Source organism: Heterodontus francisci, chromosome 16 (assembly GCF_036365525.1).
Source record: "Heterodontus francisci isolate sHetFra1 chromosome 16, sHetFra1.hap1, whole genome shotgun sequence".
NCBI lineage: Eukaryota > Metazoa > Chordata > Chondrichthyes > Heterodontiformes > Heterodontidae > Heterodontus > Heterodontus francisci.
In genome coordinates, this window is record NC_090386.1 from 99,787,332 (window position 1) to 99,803,441 (window position 16,110).

Here is a 16,110-nt window from a genome sequence, read left to right on the forward strand (position 1 = left end):
TGGTCTTGTTTGTTGTTCTGTTTCAGATTTATGTAGCAGATTTAATCCTGATTTTCTAACATAATTAGATCATTAGCATCTTAACTATCTACTGTCTTGGGCTCCTTTAATACCTTGCAGTAATGCACTATCCTTTAAAACACAACTTAAGAATAACATTTCCCAAATCCTTCCTGTGGAAAAATGGTCAAAATATCCGGAAAATTGATGCAGGGTAATAGCTATAAGTTGTAATGAATGTTTATGGACGTCTTTAACAGCTCTGTCGAAGGCATGTTAAGAAAAATTAATGTTTTTTAGTTACTTTCCCCTTTTTCATTACACCAAGCAATTGTCCCACTGGGAAAGTGAGTAGGTGACTGACTTATTCCTTTAATGGCCTGTGCACCGTTCTTCTCTCAGAAGTATATGAGAAGCTAATGGTCATAGGTCCATTTTCTCTCCCTTATTGGGAGCTTGTGTCAGTAGTGATCAGCAAAAACCTGAATAGTGTGCTGTTGGAACAATACAAACCAGGAAAGTCCCAGGATTAAAGGCCACAGCTCAGAAAGTACACAATGAACTGGACACATTATCAGAGTTGACAGGATACACACAAGAAAGTAGACAACACACATACTTAGTAAATGGCATTGAAATAGCAATGGATAAAGTTGGGCGCAGTGGTTAGCACCACAGCCTCACAGCTCCAGCGACCCGGGTTTGGTTCTGGGTACTGCCTGTGCGGAGTTTGCAAGTTCTCCCTGTGACCGTGTGGGTTTCCGCTGGGTGCTCCGGTTTCCTCCCACAGCCAAAGACTTGCAGGTTGATAGGTAAATTGGCCATTGTAAGTTACCACCAGTATAGGTAGGTGAATTGAGAGAAGGTGGGGAATATGGGATTAATGTATAAATGGGTCGTTGATGTTCGGCACCGACTCGGTGGGCCGAAGGGCCTGTTTCAGTGCTCTATGAGTCTAAAGTTGAAAAAGATCTAGGGGTCTCGGTAGACTCTGCTCTCCGTTCCAAGTAACGCAGAGCAGCAATCAACAGAGCTAACAGGATATTGAAAAGATCTAGATCTTCTTTGAAACTTGGCTTCAAATTTCTGGATTTACCTCAGCATCAAAATGCTTTTGCTCTTGACTACACTGGTTATAACGTAAGACCCAACTTTGTCTCTGAATTGCTGCTCTATTGTGATATTTAAAGTAATTTTGATCAGTTTACTGCCCTTCCCCACCACTGCTAATTTTGAGAGACTTCAGTCTGCTGCTGAGCCTGTGACTGGCCACTGGTTTTACTGGTTTTTCTGCTTCAGCCTATTCCTCGCCAGAAAATCACTCACCTGCACTGAGTTCACTCCTAAGCGACCTACAGTCATCTCAGGTTGACCACCTGAGGGCATATTAACTGGAAGATTCGGGGGATGGAGGTGGCAACCCGGAAGTGGGAAGCAGCGACCTGTAGCCGCTCCCTTCACACACCTGGAGGACAAGATCACACCTACCTTTGTGCTGATCTTGGGCCCTGCCAGTTGGTGACTTCAACATTAACAACAACATCAAGAGCTAATGGCTAAGGGAGTAAACCCAACAAAATCTAGAGTGGAGTCCCATTAGACAGTTAGTGTTTCCCTCAAGTTAACACCTTCCGGCAACTCCTGCAAACGAATAGGCCCCAGACATATAGGCTTTTGTCTTTCCTCTGGACACCAGCCTACGAGGTCGAGAGGGGAGGGGTGGGTGCAGATGCTAAGCAAGTATGGACCTCCTAAAACCATGCCTAGGCTACGCAGCAAACAAAAAAAAAAGGTAACCTTTCAACTTGGAAGCTGGAATGTGGGGACTGTGTTCTTGAATGAACAGAGACCCACACTCCACAGCTAATGTACGCAAGACAGCCCTGATCGACCATGAGCTTGGTTTTGACATTGCCGCTCTGCACGAAACCAGATTCGCCGACACAGGCTCTATTTGAGAGGCTAATTACACCTGCTTGCATGGAAAGAGCGCTGAAACTCGACATGAGCATGGTGTAGGCTTCGCAGTAAATGACTGACTGACACAGTCAATTGAACCACCAGAAGCAACCTTGCAACCTCGGAGCATCTCATCTCCCTGTGGTTATCATCCGATGGAGGCACAATCAACGTCATGTGCGTCTGTGCACCAACTTTGAACACCAGCATCTCTGATAAAAAGCATTTATGTAACTCCCTAGCTGACGTTCTGAGGAACATCCCAAATGGCAAGAGGCTATTCATCCTGGGTGACTTCAATGCACGTATTGGGGCAGACAGTGATCCATGATGATCAACATGCCTCAGTCATCATAGGGTGGGTAAGATCAATGATGACAGACAACACCTTCTTGAGCTTTATGTCCTGAATGAACTCTGCATCACCAACACCTTCTTCCAGGGCAGACATCATCACAAGGTATCATGACATCTCTCAAGGTCTGGACATTGGCACCAACTAGGAGACCTAGTCATCATGAGGAGCCGTGATCTGCCCAGTGTTCTTCACACCCACACCTACCAGAGTGCAAATTTTAACACCGGCCACACTCAGCAGCAGCAGAGTGAAGGTGCATTCCCAAAGTTCCACAGCTCCAAACACGACGGCCTGCCACATATCAACATCCCTTGCATAAGCAATGATGCCAAATACCATCATTTTGCACTGTCGCTAGAACGCTTGCTACCTACCAAAGCCTTAACAGGAAGCACTGATGCTGGCATTGATTGAGCTTAGTGACTTCCAAGCTTCTTCTGTGAAGCAGCAGAAGCATCATTTTGGTAAAGGCGGAACCCGCAACAAGGGCTGGTTTGAGACATACTCAGCTGAGATGATTTCTGTTATTGATGCAAAAAAAATCCCCACATGATACACAACATAAACCAAACAGCTAAGACATTTCATGACCTGAAAGTAGCCAAGTCAGCCGTGCAAAGGAGAGTGAGATACTGTGCAAACAAACACTAGATCGGCTTATGTCAAGAAATCCAAACTGCACGTGACAAAGGAAATCTACAAGCTATGTACGAAGGGATGAAGAGGGCACTTGGCCCTGCCATCATCAAAGTTGCTCCCCTAAGGTCGGCAGATGGTGATGTACTCACCGACAGAAGTAAACAGATGTCCACTGGGCTGAAGACTACCGTGAGCTGTACTCCTTTGAGTCGGACATGTCCCAGTCTGCGCTCTATGCTCTCCCGCAACTTCCTGTCATGAATGAGTTAGATGAAGAACCCTCATCACTGGAGTTCAAGAAGGCCATAGACCACCTAACAAACAGAAGGGCACCTGGCAAGGATGGAATCCCAGCCAAACTGCTCAAGCACAAAGTCCATCTATTGCCACACCTTCATGACCTTCTCCTTCTCTGCTGGAAGGTAGGCTATGTTGCAGAGGAGATGCATGATGCCAAAATCATCACACTATACAAAAACAAAGGCAACAGAGTACCCAGAAGTGCAGTGCAGTTTCTGTGCCAGCACATCTATTGTGGATATGATCTTCTCCATACGTCAGCTACAAGAGAAGTGTAGGGAACAGAGTATACCCCTTTATCTTACTTTCATAGATCTCATTAAGGCATTCGACACCATCAACAGAGCAGGGCTCTACATAATTTTGGAGAAAATTGGCAATCCACCGAAGCTCCTCAGTCTCATCCGCTCCTTCCATATCAACATGCATTGTGCTGTACAGTTTGATGGCTCCACTTCCGACAATTTTGGAGTGAAGAATGGAGTGAAACGGGGTTGTGTCCTAACCCCCACTCTGTTTGGCATCTTCTTCTCCATGCTCCTGACCTTCACCTTCTCTGCAGATGGAAGGAGTCTGCTGGTTCAATGAAGAATGCAGGAGGGCATGCCAGGAGCAACACCAGGCATACCGTAAAATATATCAGCCTGGTGAAGCTAAAACACAGGACTACCTGCCAAACAGTGGAAGCAGCATGTAATAGACAGTACTAAGCGATTCGACAACAAAAGGATCAGATCTTAAGCTCTGCAGTTCTGCCACATCCAATCATGAATGGTGGTGGACAATTAAACAACTAACAGGAGGAAGAGGCTCCTCAGCTATCCCCATCCTCAATGATGGGGGAGCCCAGCACATCAGTGCAAAAGACAAGGCTGAAGCATTTGAATCCATCTTCAGCCAGAAGTGCCGAGTGGATGATCCATCTCGGCCTGCTCCTGAGGTCCTCAGCATCACAGATGCCAGTCTTCAGCCAGTCCGATTCACTCCACGTGATTTCAAGAAATGGCTAAAAGCACTGGATACTGTGAAGGCTATGGGCCCTGACAACATTCTTTCAACAGTACTGAAGACTTGTGCTCCAGAATTAGCCACGCTGTTACAAAACTGGCACCTTCCAAGCATTATGGAAAATTGCTTAGATATGTCCTGTACACATAGAGCAGGACAGCTCCAACCTGGCCAATTACCAGCCTATCCTACTCTCGATCATCAGCAAAGTGATGGAAGGGGTTGTCGACAGCGCTATCAAGCGGCACTTGCTCAGCAATAACCTGCTCACTGACGCTCAGTTTGGGTTCTGCCAGGGCCACTCAGCTCCTGACCTCATTACAGCCTTGGTCCAAACATGGACAAAAGAGCTGAACTCGAGAGGAGGTGAGAGTGACTGCCCTTGACATCAAGGCAGCATTTGACATGTGTGACATCAAGGAGCCCTAGCAAAGCTGGAGTTAATGGGAATTGAGGGGAAAACTCTCTGCTGATTGGAATCATACCTACCACAAAGGAAGATGGTTGTTGGAGGTCAATCTTTTCAATCCCAGGACATCACTGCAGGAGTTCATCAGGCTATTGTCCTAGGCAACCATCTTCAGCTGCTTCATCAATGACCTTCCCTCCATCATAAGGTCAGAAGTTGGGATGTTCACTGATGATTGCACAATGTTCAGCACCTTTCGCAACTCCTCAGATACTGAAGCAGCCCATGTCCGTATGAGTCATAGAGTTATACAGCACAGAAGCAGGCCCTTCGGCCCATCGTATCAACATCCAGACTTGGGCTGATGAGAGGCAAGTAACATTCGCACCACACAAGTGCCAGGCAATGACCATCTCAAACAAGAGAGAATCTGACCATCTCCCCTTAATGTTCAATGGCATTACCATCGCTGAATCCCCCACTATTAACATCCGGGGGTTTCCATTGAACAGAAACTGAACTGGACCAGCCACGTAAATACTGTGGCTACAAGAGCAGGTCAGAGGCTGGGAATACTGCGGCGAGTAACTCATCTCCTGTCTCCCCAATGCCTGTCCACCATCTACAAGGCACCAGTCCGGAGTGTGATGGAATACTGTCCACTTGCCTGGATGGGTGCAGCTCCAACAACACTCAAAAAGCTTGACATCATCCAGGACCAAGCAGCCCACTTGATTGGCACCTCATCCACCATCTTCAGTATTCACTTCCTTCACCACTGCACAGTGGCAGCAATGTGTGCCATCTACAAGGTGCACTGCAACAATTCACCAAGTCTCCTTCGACAGCACCTTCCAAACCCATGACCTCTACCACCCAGAAGGGCAGCAGATGCATGGGAACGTCACCAGCTGCAACTTCCCCTCCAAACCACACATCATCCTGACTTGGAGCTATTTTGCCGTTCCTTCACTGTTGCTTGGTTAAAATACTGGAACTCCCTTCCTAACAGCACTGTTGGTGTACTTACACCCCAAGGACTGCAGCGGTTCAAGAAGGCAGCTCACCACCACCTTCTCAAGGGCAATTAGGAATGGGCAATAAATGCTGACCTAACCAGCGACACCCACATCCCACGAACGAATAAAAAAAAATTGCTCACTAGGTCAGACAGCAAGCTGTACAATCTTTCAAGGCTGAAAGTGAAGACAAACACATCACGTCCTGATCAGAGAACTCCTCTACGCTGATAATGCTGCACTAGTTGCTCACACGGGAACTCTGCTACAAAGACTCATGGACTGTCTCTCCCATGCCTGTCTGTAACTTGTTCTCTTCGACGATAAGCGTCAAGAAAACCATGATCATGGAACAAGATGTTGCATCTCCATCCCTGATCACACTAAATAACACCCCACTGGAAGTGGTTAGCAAATTCTGCTACCTTGGGTCCACAGTGACAGACTGTCTGTCCCTTGATGCAGAGCTTGATACACACATAGGGAGAGCAGCTACCGCTTCTGGCCGACTTGCGAAACGTGTATGGGATAACACGAAGCTGACCCTTAGGACCAAGTTGATGGTTTATAAAGCCTGTGTTCTCAGCACCTTTCTGTATGCCTGTGAAATGTGGGTGACTTACAGCTACCATGGAAAAGAAGCTCAATAATTTCTACCTTTGCTGTCATGGGTGTATCCTGGCAGGACAGAATCACAAATGTGACAGTCCTCTCAAAGACAGAACTCCCAAGTGTGTTGGCATTAATCAAGCAGAGACGGCTTTGGTGAATCGGACACATCTACAGGGTGGAAGACGATCGCATACCCAAGGACCTTTTATGATGAGTTCGCCAGGGCCTGACATCCAAAGCTCCGCATCAAGGATACTTGCAAGCGTGGCTATTACGCTTTGGGAGTCACTAGCTGGCGAAAGAGGGAAATGGTGACACATCCTGTGGGCTGGTGTGCACTATCACGATGACCAGTTGCTGCAGCAGCTTGGCAACAGGTGCCAACGTCAAAAACAACAACTCACAGCGTCACTTGGCAGCTTCATGTGCAGCACTTGTGGCAGAACCTGCCTGTCAAGGTTTGGCCTTCACAGCCATCAGGAAAGGTGCACCAAGAGAAGACACCCCACCGAAAAATGGATTGTTTGCTGCGTGTCCATCATCTTTCGTAGATGGAAGGATGCCAAGCAGCAACCAGCTAAAACAGTGGAATATAAGTTTGAGTAAGTGGTGATCAGCCTGTACAGGGCTCCATCCAGAGCACATCTTAAGAACTATTTCCAATTCTAGTCACCAAGACACAGGCAGATATTCAAGCACTGCAGCTAACGTGCAACGAAGAGCCACAAGCCTGATCGCCAGTGTGAGGAGTCTTGAATTGCAGCGAAAGGCAGGAGCGACTTGAGCTTTTCAGCCTAGAAAAGGGGTCTCTGAGATGTGACTTTATAGAAGTACATTAGAGAGTTAACAGAATGGTGGCTGTGGATATTCAAATTAAATTGCTGGAATAGGACAGGAGGCACAAATTTCACCTAGTAAAATGCATATGAAAGTAAGTTCTTCTTTACATAAAGTATAATCAATTCTTGGAATAAAACTCCCAGATAGACTGGTGGAGACAAGAACACTGGAATCAACTGACCTGCATTGGCACCAGGTTAAGCAAAGCCTCGATTTTTAAAATTCTCAACCTTGTTTTCAAATCCCTCTTTGGCCTCGCCCCACCCAGAGGTCGGGGTCAGCTGTGATAGTTTACCCACCTCTGAATCACGTGAAGAATGGCCATTTAGGTAACTCAGTTTTATCCCCTCTGTAACCTCCTCCAGCCCCACAACCCTCCCAGATATCTGCACCTCTCTAATTCTGGCCTTGAGCATCCCTGATTTTAATCACTGTACCATTGGCAGCCGTGCCTTCAGCTCTGGACTTCCTTCCCTCAACCTCTCTACCTCACTTTCCTCCTTAAAAACACTCCTTTAAAACCTAGCTCTTTGACCAAACTTTTAGTCACTTGCCCTAACATTTCCTTATGTGGCTCATTGTCCAACTTTGTTTTGTAATGCTCCTATGAAGCGCTTTTGGATGTTTTATTACATTACAGGTACTCTAGAAGTACAAGTTGTTGTGTCGAATCATTCAAAATAGACAATTAAATGCTGCAACAGGGGAACTAGGATTTCTTGGATGGATGAATCAAGATGTGTCAGTGGCTTTCATAATCCACAATTATTTTGTGAGCTTAGGCCTGTGCTGAATTATCTCATCTCAGCCAAGGAGACTGTGGGGTCACCACAGTTTGCTTCAGCATGCCTCAGCCAGAGAAAAGAAAATTCAGCTGCAATTCCCATTCAAATTGCTGTTTCGTGTGTGTCTCTGTGTGCATGTTAGCATGCTGAGGTCGGGGTCAGCTGTGATAGTTTACCCACCTCTGAATCACGTGAAGAATGGCCATTTAGGTAACTCAGTTTTATCCCCTACGCCCCCACCTCAATGAATTTCTCGCTCGGCACGACATTGAGCTCTTCCGTCGCCTCCGCCTCCAGGCTCACTTCTTTGACCAGGAGTCCTCCCCACAATCAGCAGACCCATTCACCCGCCTCCAGCATTCTCCCTCTACCTGGACCCCTCCCTCTGGCCTCTTATCCGCTCTTGATCTTTTCATTGAAAACTGTCGGCGAGATATTGGTCATCTCAGTTTCTCTGCCCCCTCACTCACTCACTCTAACATGTCCCCCTCTGAACTTGCTGCACTCCATACTCTCAGGTCTAACCCCGACATTGTCATCAAACCTGCAGACAAGGGTGGTGCTGTTGTTGTATGGCATACCGATCTCTACCTTCTAGAGGCTCAGCACCAACTCTCAGACACTTCTTCCTACTTCACCCTGGACCATGACCCCACCACCGAACATCAAGCAACTGTCAACAGGACTGTCACTGACCTCATCTCCTCTGGAGATCTTCCCTCTACAGCTTCCAACCTCATAGTCCTGCAACCCCGATCAGACCGCTTCGACCTCCTTCCCAAAATCCACAAACAGGACTGTCCCGGCAGACCCATTGTTTCAGCCTGTTACTGCCCCACTGAACTTATTTCTGTCTTTTCTCAGCTGGTCCAGTCTCTTCCCACCTACATCCGTGACTCTTCTGACTCCCTACTTAGTTTTGACAATTTCCAGTTTACTGGCCCCAACCGCCGCCCTTTCACTATGGACGTCCAATCTCTCTACACCTCCATCCCCCACCAGGGCGGTTTGAGGGCTCTCCGCTTCTTCCTTGAGCAGAGGTCCGACCAGTCCCCATCCACCACCACCCTCCTCTGCCTGGCTGAAGTTGTTCTCACATTGAACAACAACTCCTTCACTTCCTTCAAGTAAAAGGTGTTGCTATGGGTACCCGCATGGGCCCTAGTTATGCCTGTCTTTTTGTGGGATATATCGAATATTCCTTGTTCCAGTCCTACTCAAGCCTCCTGCCCCAACTCTTTTTCCAGTATATTGATGACTGTATCGGTGCAGTTTCCTGCTTCCGCCCTGAACTGGAAAACTTTATCAACTTTGCTTCTAATTTCCACCCTTCTCTCACCTTTACATGGTCCATCTCAGACACTTCCCTCCCCTTCCTCGACTACTCTGTTTCCATCTCTGGGGATAGGCTGTCTACTAATATTCATTATAAGCCCACCGACTCCCACAGCTACCTCGACTACACTTCTTCACACCCTGCCTTCTGTAAGGACTCCATTCCATTCTCCCAGTTTCTCCATCTCCGACGCATCTGCTCTGATGATGCTGCCTTCCATGACAACGCTTTTGATATGTCTTACTTTTTCCTCAACCGAGGATTCCCCCCACTGTGGTTGACAGGGCCCTCAATCGTGTCCGGCCCATTTCCCACACCTCTACCCTCACCCCTTCCAGAACCGCAATAGGGTCCCCCTTGTCCTCACTTACCACCCCATCAGCCTCCACATCCAAAGGATCATCCTCTGCCATTTCCGCCACCTCCAGCGTGATGCCACTACCAAATGCATCTTCCCCTGTCAGCATTTCGAAGGGATCGTTCCCTCCGCGACACCCTGGTCCACTCCTTCATTACCCCTACCACCTCGTCCCCTTCCCACGGCACCTTCCTCTGCAATCGCAGGAGGTGTAGTACCTGCCCATTTACTTCCTCTCTCCTCACTATCCAAGACCCCAAACACTCCTTTCTGGTGAAGCAGCGATTTACTTGCACTTCTTTCAATGTAGTATACTAGTTTCGCTGCTCACAATGTGGTCTCCTCTACATTGGGGAGACCAAATGCAGATTGGGTGGCCGCTTTGCGGAATACCTCTACTCAGTCCGAAAGCGTGACCCCGAGCTTCTGGTTGCTTGTCATTTCAACAACCCCACCCACCCATGCTCTCATGCTCACATCTCTGTGCTGAGATTGCTGCAGTATTCCAGTGAACATCAAAGCAAGCTCGTGGAACAGCATCTCATTTACCAATTAGGCACACTACAGCCTGCCGGACTGAACGTTGAGTTCAATAATTTCAGAGCATGATGGGTGCCCCATTTTACTTTTATTTTTAGTTATTCTTTTTTCTTTTTGTGTTTATTTTGGTTCAGTTTGTTTCCACCGTGCCTACCCACTGTTGGTTTTTTTTCATGTTTGTGCTTGTGGCTGTTCAGATTTCAGTCCATTAACAGCCTGTCTGTACTAATGCTTTGTCTTTCAGCATACCATTAACATATTGTTTGCCTTTGCTTGATGACCTTCTGGCCAGCTATTCTGTGGCCTTATCCTATCAACACCTCTTTTGTTACCTCTTACCCCTGCTTTACTTGCTTCAAATCTTTTACATTTCTTATATCTGCTAGCTCTGATGCAGGGTCACTGAAATGTCAACTCTGCTTCTCTCTCCACGGATGCTGCCGGACCTGCTGAGTATTTCCAGCGTGTCTTGTTTTTATTTCAGATTTCCAGCATCTGCAGTATTTTGCTTTTATTTTAGGTAACTTACTAGATGGCCTAATTCACCTGTATGGAACTGTAGCTCAGTACTTGGGAGGAGAGATAAGGCAACAAAATGAAGGGAGAGGGTAAAATACCTGCATGTTAAAAGGCAGAATTATAAAAATTCTAATTCTAGTTGTAATATAATTGAACATACTTTTCTTGTTCTGAAATTTTCACAGAATCTCAGGGACATCAACTGCATGATCAAACAGGGGGAGCGGCTGAGCAGGAAACGGGCATTCACCATGGAAAGTGACAACGAGTCACCGGCAAAACGTCTCTGCCAAGAAAATGAGGACATTTTGTTGAAGCGGCTACAGGATGTCGTCAGCGAGCGAGCAAACCGCTGAAAGCAGTGCCGCACAACGTTAAACTTCTGCGTAGGGTTTATTATGTAGAGTTCCTAGAATCAGACTTGTATCAGAATATAGAGTATTATTATGTGTGGAAAGAACATAGAATCACTCCCACATTCAGCCATTGGGTTGTGGCATGGCCACCAGACCCCTGTGTACTTCTTTTCCTTTTCAGTAATGGCTGTTCATTGAGAACAGATTTTGAATATACAGTGTCACGGGATACTAAAGAAATGAAACAAAATATTTCCTAATCAGTCATCAGAAATCTCACACTCTGGGCATGCTTTGTGTGCAACTGTTCGTTAAGAGCAAGGAATCAGCATTTCATATCTCTGCCAGTTTCACAGTTGCCTGAGGTATGCTTTGACCTTGTATGCAGTTAAACAACAGCTTCAGACATCAGGAAGAGAGCCTTTGGGATATCTGCGACTTAGCTTGGCCAGCATGTTTTCAGTGATTGGTTTGGATTTAGATTACCGCCAGTTAATTGTAAGTACAAGGAAACTTCAAAAAGCTAACATGTTATTGTGTGTGTTTTTTTGAGGGGGGAGTCGCTTAAATACAAAGGTAACCAAACAGAGACATTAGCAGCCTCTTGGCAAAGTGCTATAATTCACCAGCACCTGATGCCGTGCAATTCTCATCGAGCGGAATGCACTTTATAATGCCTGTCCCCCAGGATAGCTGCAGTGTTCCAATTCACTTATTATGCAGCTGAATGACTCTCTGTTGTTAGTCTATTCACCTACAATGAATACAGTTGCACTAATCTCTCATGTGTAGCCCACAAGGTGCCTTAGAGCAGTGGATTAGTGAAATCTGGAGTCTTCTGTGAATTTTATGCTTGTTAAGTGGAGGATCTTCGTGCTGGGGAATGGAACAGATTCCATTTTAACACCCAGTCCCAGCACCAACCATCTTTCAGGTCAGGTAAAGCACCAATGCAGAGTTATGCTCTCTCTTGTTTGTCCTGATTTACTTCAGCACCAATCTCAGGAGAGCATCTTACTGCATCAGTGTGACATTTTCTCATTTCCCATAACCTCCATCCTGTGGCCTCTGAGACTCAGTGTAGAGCCAGTCAGTGAGATCAGCTATAAAATGCCTTATTGGCATCACTATATTGACTGATTCTTTTAAGTTTGTTTGGGGGGTGGGGGGTGGCGGTGCTTATGACTAAAACACTCATTCCAGTTTGTCTTCAGGTTGTAATTTTTACTGAGAACTTGTTACTTTCAGTTCCAACTTAAAACCTGAAGTAGTATAGACCATAAAGAATTCAATGCAGTTAGGAGGTGGTATTAGGATCTTCATGAATCTGTTCCTCGCTGGATTTCTGACTGGAGAAAGTTGGTGAGAAACAACCTTTCCCGCAAACCTCATGCCTTGCTGAGCTTTCGTGCCACACTTTTGTCCTTTTTCTCTTGTCTTGGTGCGAATAGTGCATTTTCCTATGTGCCTTTGCAATTTTAAATGCAGATCTCTATCCTGTAGTAGTGTGGCTGGTGGACTTCAGCATTTACCCACCTTGATATTTTAAAATCTTGTAATGATAGATGCCAAAACCTCCATATGTCCCAAGAATGATATTTGTGTGTTGCAGAAGCCATTAACATCTCATTTTTAATTATTATTTCATAAATGTGACACGCACTTTACACCAGTGATGGTGATATTGTGCTAGTGAAGCATCAGGTGATAACTCAGGGAAACTAGGTGCCGCAGCGAGTTAAACATTGTTCTTTCACCTGGTATTTGCATTTGAATGTAACTCAGTCAGGTAAGGGGAAACTCTCTGTTTTCTGCTTTTAATGAATTTAGGCAGTTTCAAATCCTGAGAGTTCACAGTTCAAAACTGTCCTTAAATTGAACGTTTTGATCAGATCACAAAGTTGACAGATAAGATTTTTTTTTGGTTAGCTAGGTGTCGTCACATGTGGAAACCCAGCACTATGTTTAAGAGTCTCCAAGTCCAATTACTGATGAATCTATGTAGGTAAAATTTGTGTTTGCCCAATACAGAATGGACACTCTCCTCGTCGAGACACACCCCACTTACCAAGTCCAGAAAGCTGTGGCACAGCTGAGGCAGAGTCAGGGCTTAGGGACCCCCAAGTTTAACTAATGGTAGTGTGATGGAAAAAGATTCAATGGTAGCCTTTTAAAAGGGAATTGGATAAATCCTTAGAAGGAGAAAAAAAATTGCAGGAATATAGAGAAGAGTCAGGGAGTGGGAATAACTGGATTGTTCTTCGAAAGAGCAGCTGTAGACTTGATGGGCCGAATGGCCTCTTTCTGCACTCTGCAATTCTGTGAATTGAAACTGTGCAGCTGGAGCATTGGTACAATGCCCACTGTTGGTCCAGTTACAACTCCCTCCCCATTAGGGCAATGATTAGTCTCATTCTCAACATTCAATTAGTAAGCCAGTCTGGTTGGCTAGTCATGCATCCAACAGTGTGCTGACCTGTCTTTCTGATCTACTGAAGTATCCACTGAGTCCATCACAGAGGCTGGATCAGAATCTAAAACGACCCTGCTACCTCTCCCCACCCCACGGTTTAGGAAATGATAAGTGTCACACTGCTGCTATAGAGGTGAGCGGTGAAGTACAATGTTGGGACGGAATATCAAACCCAGGCTTTGACTGACCAGGAATGCATGGTGTTTCTGTTAATGAGCACTAAAATTCATATGAAATATTAAATATATATAAAATGATAACCCTGTTGGTACTATTTTCACAGTGGGTAACTTTTTGAGCCACAGCAGATTATTAACTGATTTTAAGAAATTCACTCTAATTACTTAAAGATATATTTTAAAAAGTAGTAAATACACAGCAGGCCAGTCAGCTTCTGAAAGAGAAGAATAGGTGAACACTTCTGATGTGGCCCTTCATATATCAGTACTGTTCTGTTCAATCACTTATGTTACCTCCACTGTGACCCCCCCCCCCCCCCCCCCCCCCCCAAAGCATTGGAAAGTCTCAGACGTTAAACCATTATATGCCGCAGATACTCTGATTTTATCGGCTGTTGCAGCTTTCCACTGGCTTTCTGACCAGCAACAATAAGTGCTGCATCTTAGAGGGTTCCTGAAGATTTCTGAGTAACTCTTGCAAAGTCTGTGTGTTTATCACTATTGCAATAAGTTATGGTGTTTTAAAACATATTGTGTAGCATCTACACACACCTCTCCATGCATTTTCTGTTGTGAAAAAGAGGGTAGTAGTTGTTAATTATCATGTATATTTGTATAGATCTTAAGTTTTAGATTATCCTATGCATTAATATTTGTACTTTTAATGCTTTGTGTATGCAGTTGAGACTATTTCAACTTTTTGAGTGAATGAAAATTTAAAGAAAATTATCAATTTTGATTTTTTTTTCTCGCCCAAGGTTTAGGTTTTTTTAGGGATTTATTTTATTCCTTTCTAGAACATTAATAGCTAGCCTACCAGAGGGGGTGGGTGCCTGGAGGAGGGGGCAAATAGGTAAGGAGTTCCTGTCCCCTCTTCCTTACTTCTGCTGGGATGCAAGTCTCCACAGCTCAGCAGCTTGTTTTTGAACATTTCAGTTCTGGTGAGGCAGCCCATTGTTTGGCAGTGAAGTTCCTATATCACTTTTACCTCTGGGTTCTACTGATGGGGGTGAGGAGAACATTTCCAAGGGTTGTTAAATCCTAAACATCTAGGGGTAGAATTTCTGTAGGGGTTTTCCCGATCATCATTACTGTGACAGAAAGTCCAGAGGAACAACATAAATGACCATTTCCTCTGATTTTCCAGGATTTCAGTCAACATTTGTGGGAGATTGGGAGAAATCCCCAATGAAATTCTATCTCCTGATCTCTCAAGCTATATGGTAAATGGTAATGATCATTGATCCAGTAATCAGGCAAAATTTTCCCATTTATGCTTACAGTATTGTTAGCATATAGCGGCCAGAAAAACTCGACTCTTCCCCCCCCCCCCACCCTCCCCTACTAACATATAGTGAATTGTTTAATTCCCCCTCCTCCACCCACCAGGAGTTGATAGCTTTCAGTGGTGTCCTGTGCTTCCAATGAGAACAAGTGGTCAAACAATCAACAGAAGTGAGAGATTGGGTTTTTTGTTGAATATTCAACCATCTTATGATAACTTTCAAAGATTTCCATTTTGTGTAAAGTGCACTTTTTACCCATATGTGACAGAAGTGACACTGCCAGTTTAAATATATCTTATATTTTTGGGGCTTCATTTTAATTAAAAAAAATTTTACCAACAATCATTCTGTATTCTGACAATTTCTTTAAGGTTAGAGTGCTCAGAGCCTTCATTCCCAGATGCATGTCTTAAATTCTATTAGATTTGACCTTCTGTTGGACTGTTTCACTGATGTTTTACATGGGTTGATGTCTTTTTAAAAGTATTGGGGTGTGATATCTACTGTTCGTCCTCCATATGGTGTCAGCGGTGGCTCATTCCCGCTTCTGTGACAATGGGTCATGTGTCAAGTCCCACTCCACAGACTTGAGCACATAATCCAGATTGCAGTGTTAAGGGAGTGCTGCACTGTCAGAAGTGCTGTTTTTTTGGAAGAAACATTAAATTGAGGCCCTTACAAGTGAACATAAAACATTCCATGACTCTTTAGAGAGCAGGGGAGTTCTCCCCAGTATCCTGGTCAATATTTATCCCTCAACCAACATCACTAAAACTAATTTTCTACCAATATACACATAGACAAATGAGGGCATAAATGTCAGCCTGGGTTATGTGCTCAGGTCCTGGAGTGGAGCTTGTACCTACAGTCTTATAACACAGGGGTGAAAGTGCTCCCAACTGAACTGAGTTGGCACTGCTGACGAATGCAGGAAGGATCATGAAACTTCAGTTCAATTTAAGAAGTTCCTCAGAGGGACATTTGTGTTTTTTAATAATTAAATAAGCATTTACATCTGCAGTTGGAATTTCAGAACTTCTCGTCTCCAAATTCATATCGATTGAAACATACTTATGAATGATTCCCAAGGAGACTTATGGTACTTCATAAAGATTTTTAGAAAATGCTAATGGC

The 16,110-nt window shown here is 45.0% G+C and overlaps 1 protein-coding gene across 2 annotated transcripts in view; it reads left to right on the forward strand.

Moving 5' to 3' along the window:
• The window catches only part of rbl1 (retinoblastoma-like 1 (p107)), a 154,275-nt gene extending 138,429 nt beyond the window's left edge, over positions 1-15,846 (forward strand). Inside the window, exon 21 of one of the 2 annotated variants that reach the window (XM_068048717.1) lies at positions 10,868-15,846. In XM_068048717.1, coding sequence (XP_067904818.1) covers positions 10,868-11,038 — 171 coding nt within the window. In that variant the 3' untranslated portion in view covers positions 11,039-15,846. The remainder of the gene's footprint in view (positions 1-10,867) is intronic. The other variant, XM_068048716.1, reaches the window with a different exon arrangement.
• Positions 15,847-16,110: the final 264 nt, after the last annotated feature.